General features: G+C 44.3%; 1 protein-coding gene across 3 annotated transcripts in view; it reads right to left on the reverse strand.

The window, feature by feature from the left end:
• The window catches only part of iqsec1b (IQ motif and Sec7 domain ArfGEF 1b), a 287,178-nt gene that overhangs the window by 23,832 nt on the left and 257,346 nt on the right, over positions 1–6,000 (reverse strand). For all 3 annotated transcript variants that reach the window (XM_041981739.1, XM_041981738.1, XM_041981740.1), the window contains 3 exons: positions 3,908–5,157; positions 2,960–3,121; positions 921–1,043 (listed from right to left, as the gene is read on the reverse strand). In XM_041981739.1, the coding sequence (XP_041837673.1) occupies positions 921–1,043; positions 2,960–3,121; positions 3,908–5,157 (1,535 nt within the window). The remainder of the gene's footprint in view (positions 1–920; positions 1,044–2,959; positions 3,122–3,907; positions 5,158–6,000) is intronic.

Genomic DNA, 6,000 nt, shown 5'->3' on the forward strand with positions numbered 1-6,000 from the left:
TCAATATAATTCAGACAAGTGCAGAGTTTAATTTTTTTTACCTAATGAATAAAATGGTATTTGATGGTTATATGGTAAAAATATCAGATCTTTGTGGTGTGGCTGTGCTGGGTGAAAACAGGTGGACGTGGCTGTGGAAAGATGATTTTGCTAACCTTTTTGTCTGTTCTACCTCATTTGTCAAACATAAATCAGACATTAAAATCCAACAGTTATCCAGTTTTTTAGTAATGTTTGCACTGCAGCAGCAGGTTTGATTAGTTCAGGGTGATATGAAAACTTTCAGGAAAGACAGCGTAGTTATACAGGGCTTTGCTCTCTGGGGTGGAATCTCTGTGCGAAATCAGTCAATTTAATCAGTCAATACAGCCTGCAGTCATAAAACAGGCAATTTTACATGATCATATCTGGAATGAGCTTCAGGCAGGCACCAGATGAGCACTCATCTTTTAGCCCCACCTGTTTACAGGTGTCCTTCAGAGCTCATTGGAAGCTAATTTTCTGCAGGCACCAGGGCGCCTCTCTAGTTGATGTTTGGGGACAGTAATGAAACAGAAACAACATCCATCAGCAGCCTTGGGGAACATTTTCCTCACTTTTTAAAATGTTTTTTCTCTAAATTACTTTCTGGGATGATCTAGTCTGGACTTGAAGAGGCTTTGCCCCGCTCTGATGACTTCTGTTCAAGAACATTAAATTAGGATTTCAATTTTTTGGTGTCACCTCTGTTTTAGAGCATAACAAAGCTTCTGCTGACCATTATACACTATGTTGGTGGCAATGAAGACATTTTTGATCATTTTGCCTCCTAATTTAAAACATGGGCCTCAGCTGATGTATAGAAGTACCTTATTCCTAAATTCTGTGAAAAAGAAAGCTATGCCAGCTGGATTGGGAAGCGAAGCCGTGTGATTTCTTACCTGTAGGCCTCGATCAGCCGCTCAACCTTCTGCGCTTCTCCCTGAACTCGAATGTGGGCCTGAAACTTTCTGAGAGCTTCATCTAGCTCCATAGCTGAGAAGTCCATTTCATCCACCACACAGCTGGAGACAACACATGGGAAAGCTCAGTGGCCATGACGCACGTTTCCACATGTATGCTGCTGTTAAAAAGAACCCTTTAAAACATGGACTTAAACATGTTGCATAACGATTTTATCCTTGATCGTCTGTGAAGAGCTCTCATAGATTTGTGACAGTTGTTGGCCTTTTTCTTAAAGCAGAAGTAATATTGAGCAAAGCAGTAACGTGACAGGCCTGCGGAGGATCGAACAGCGGCCGTTCTGAGTGGAGTTTGCATGTTCTTTCTATGTACGCATAAGTTCTCTCCGAGTTCTCCAGTTTCCTCCCACCATCCAAGAACATGACGTCAGGGTAACTGGTCACTCTAAATTCTGCCTAGTAGTGAGTGGTTGTTTGTCTCTGTGTTGGCCATGTGATGAACTGGCAACCTGTCCAGGTGTGCCTCACCTGGTTGCTGCTGGGATAAACTCCAGCTTCCCTGCAACCCTGAATTGGTCACACTCACTCGAGGACGTTACTTATAAGAAGTGAATCTCTGGACACTTTTTTTCACAAGGTCTATGTTTTCTACTTCCCGTCTGAAATGGCATCCTGAAAATAAAAAGTTTATCTTCACCAGGGCTGTATGTATAATCCTGGTCTCTACAGAAAGCTGAGACACGTGGGATTCCACAATCAACATACGTGTTACTGTGTCAGTGTAAATTCACCTGGAACACAGTAGAAGATGGAGATGTTACCTCCTCCTAAAAGAAAACCACATTTACTTTCAATGGAAACCAGGGGACAGCAGCCCAGTTCAAAGGAATGAGTAAAGTAATCCTAGGAATGAAAGTAATCCTTGGAATGAGTAAAGTAATCTTAGGACTTAATGTCTGATGAGGATCTGTGCATATGCCAGTAACCCTCATTTCCACCGGGTGTGTGTGCGCCATTTTACGGCTGCCCCACGGTTTTGTTCCGACCTCCGTGGTGCGACAATCTACACCGGGAGTGTGTCAGGTGCGGAGCGCCCGCGAGTGCAGTCCGCCTAGTTGGATCTGCGAGATCCCAAATTCATAGGAGAACTGGAGAATTGTGGGATTGTCCACTTCCAGGATAAACGTCTCGTTGTCCATGATTTAAAAAACAAAACAAAACACTGAGATGCCCTGACCGGTGAAACGCGTCGTGTTTTCATGGTTCAGCAGCACAAATCTGCACGGAGTGTTTTATTTTGAAAAATACCGGATGCGTTTACACTGCTCCTGTATCTGATTTCCTGTCTGCCCCTCTCTGAACTGCGGAATTTGAGGCATTATGTCAAAAATAGACTCAAAAATAGGTGTGTTAATTTAGCGGAGAGCTGCGACAAGACCTGTCTGGGACGCTTCTGATACACGTTGCGGAGCACCCAGTGGAAACCAAACCTCTGACTAAAATGGCTGCGAATAGCAGTGGAGGCAACGGCACAATGTGGAGTACACACACCCGGTGGAAATCAGGGGTAAGACAGGGTTTCTGATTCTGGATGTTGAACAGGCATCTTTCTCAGCTGGGAGGAGAATTGTGACTCACTGATTCGGAGCTCTGACATGTTGATACCTGTCATGTCAGGCTTCATAGATATTTTTCAAAACTTCAAACTTAACCAGCAGACATTTTCAGGCCTTATCCTTCCCTTCATCTGAATAAGCTGTGATACAGCTTTGTGTATTTTGGAACAGTCCCATCATTTTAAAGCATAAATGTTATTTGAATTATCCAGAAGATCCCTTTAGGAAGATCTTTACCATTGCCCATCATCACTAAAAGACTTTAGGAATATCAATAGGATTTTTTTATCAGAGCATCGCAGCTGTGCAGGAGGCACATTCTATGTTTGGGCATCAAAAGCCTGAAAGGATCCATTTGGACACACAAATGAGCCAAAGAGCAGAAGGAAAAAGAGCACTTACTCGAGGACATCCCGGTTGAACTGCTTCTGTCTGTTACCCAGAAACTCGCCAATCATCTGCCTACTCAAGCCTTTCCTCTGCAGCAGGAAGTGGGCCACACCCACCGGAGTGTCTGGAACGAAGCTTCGCTCTATCAGATACTGGATGCCTTTTTCTGGTTTCCTTGAGACATGCAAACAAGTGAGAAGAGTTAAATCAACAGAGACACGAAAAGGAAGGAGTGAGGACAGAATCCAGATCGGTGATTATCCTACTGCACTTCTGGCTCTGGCCAAATGTGTGTCAGATGAGGGACAGGATTTAGGAAATAAGGAAGGGAGGGAGGTGAGTGATGGAATGAGGACTGAGAGGAGGGAGTTATCTTGTTCTGTGGTATTGTTGAAATATGATTAAAATGAAGTTAAAGGCTGGCTTTAAAAGAAACCAAATCTACAACAATGATCTCTGATTAAATGGCATCATAGAGGCACAGAGTGACTGCAGGAAGTGAAGCAGAGTGAACCTCGAGTAAAACAGGCAGACATATCTTATCCAGTCAACAACAGCTGGGTCATTAAACAATATAAAAACACTGTGTGGAATGAATGATCATGTCACTTTTGAGATTAAGGGCGCATTCACACCAGGGTAGACCCCGGGACTGGCTTTGATTGGGTGAGAATTATAAAAATATCCCACCTTCCAGTGGTTTGGTTTGCTTTCATGCTGAACTTTACTGAAGCGAACCAACCCACCTGGACATCATGTAGTTACAACAACTGCTCACTAGGGGGAGATATTCTCTGAAAGGACCACTGACCAAGAAGAAGGAAAAAAGAAACATCTCATGAGTGTTCCTGCTATTCCAGATTAACCGTATCTTCCATGGAAGTGGACCAGGGTTTGTTTAAAGCGGACGAAACAGCACCGGTGTGAATGCACCCTATAAGATGTTAGGGGTGTACGTACTTGTTGAAGAGGTTTAGGCCAATGCGGTAGTGTCTCTTGCGAATGATGTCATTGCTGAAAGCGGGTGAGTCCCAGCTGTTGCGAGTTTCTTTGTGGTACGTCTGTTTGCTGAGGGTCTGCTCCCTCAGGCTGTCCCGGGATGAGGACTCAGAGCTGCAGTTGATGGTGTCATTGGAGTTCGATGTGCTGTTGATACTGTCATTATCGCCATCAGAGAAGTCCGACTCAGATTTGCTCTGTCGGTTTCCTGTGCCATTGATAGCCAGGTGGGCCTCCAGCTGCCGGGGACGGTGGCGGGAGGCGTCGTCTTCTCTGGAAGGCCCCCGAGGTGGCAGGCTGTGGCTGATGTGTTTGGGACTGCTCTGCTGGTTGCTGAGGCTATGCTCATAGGCGTTCTGTCTTTTCAAAGAGCTGCGGTCAGAACGATCGCTCAACTCCACTGAGCTGTCGCTGGGAGGCTCTATGGTCAGTAGCGGTAGGTGGTCTACCCGCAGATGCTGCTCTTGGCATTCTAAGGAAGGTGTGCTGCGGCAGCTGGTATCGGTATCCCCCTTTTCATCCTTATGAACCAGGGACCAGTAGTCCTGGGAGGAGTTGAGGGATCGCTGTCGCATGTCAGATTCTGTGCTAGAGGGGCGGTCTACAGACTGAGACAGAGGCAAGGGGGGTGATAACTCCTCCTCGTCAATGTAAAGGGTCACATCACTGTAAGATGCTGTCATTTCGTCCAGTTTGCGGTGTTCTAAGGAGCCTTGGGAGGGTTTCCCTTCCCTGTCCATATCCTGGCGGCCTCTCCCTGGTTCAGGCTGGCTGTCATCACTGTGCAGGCTGCGGCAGTTTAATGCATCATCTATGGACTCGGCTAGAGATTTGACCTGCCTGGAAAAGGCATCTTCTAGTTCTGTGATGGCATCCGTGAAATCGCTCTGTGTGGCAGGGGTCTTGGCCTGCATGCCTCTTTCCCCACCATGTTCGGACTGAACCAGTGCACTAATTTTAGTGCCATCGTCTGTTAGCGAGACCTGCTTTCCCTCAAAGTAGGAACTGTTGACTTTTTCAGGTCCTTCAAAAGAAAACTGCATTCTCATATTGGATAAAACAATCCGTCTGGACATGCGGTTCTCAGACATAGAACTTCTAAGCCGCTCAAAGTTTTTGTTCATCTGGTACTGTCGGAAGGCTGTCTGGATGGTGCGGGCAGCATGCCGGGTTATGAAACGCCCACCGTATTTACGCTCTAGCATCTCCACCTGCAAAAGAAAAAGAAAAATTTTGTTGTAAGTTTCCAGAAGAAAAAAAACATAGCACTTTATTAATCTCCTAATGCTCATTCCTTGGAACATTCCATCAGATTTCTCAGCTGCCATATCAACACATACTAAACTTTTGTCATACTCAGGAATGCAAAGGCCTTATCTGCTGAATAAGACACTGTGAGATGACTGAAAGCTTCTTAATACTGTGGTTAGTAGATGCTGCAACTGTTGGGTCAGGAAAGCTAGAAGAAAAGCTTGAATTTGTAAGCAACCAGTGCTGGTCAAAGGTAATGTGGAGACCTAGGCGAACCTCAACTGTGGTGCCCCAAAATTAAATATGTAAAAAAGGCACACTTTGTTTTTTATCTGAAATCCAGCAGCAACATGGAGGAGTGAGTTTGGCACTTCATCAGGTTCATACATTGAACTTTAAAAAGCGTATTTAGTCTCTAAATACACTTTTAAAAGTCTCTAAATGCCCGCACTGTTCAATTTTATCATATGAACTAATTATTTAAAGTAAAGCACAATGATGATATTTTACTGCATTAAAATGCTGCTGACATCAGCACACGCAACAAAAGCAACAAATCTTTGTAGTTTAATAATTACTTAAAATCTTCATATTGAAAAACTTTGCATCATCATTTATTAAAAATTCTCCACATTCGATTTCTCTGTAGGACTAATCATCTCGTCTCAGGGGTTCTTAACCTTGTTTTTACACTGGGGCCAAACTTTTCCAGTACAAAGTGAACCGGGGCCCATTCACATATTAACAGTTTTGGTTTAATTGATCTCAATCTTTGTTTAATTTGTATTCAATAACTAAACCAA

The sequence above is a fragment of the Melanotaenia boesemani genome, chromosome 3 (genome assembly GCF_017639745.1).
Source record: "Melanotaenia boesemani isolate fMelBoe1 chromosome 3, fMelBoe1.pri, whole genome shotgun sequence".
Taxonomy (NCBI): Eukaryota; Metazoa; Chordata; class Actinopteri; order Atheriniformes; family Melanotaeniidae; genus Melanotaenia; species Melanotaenia boesemani.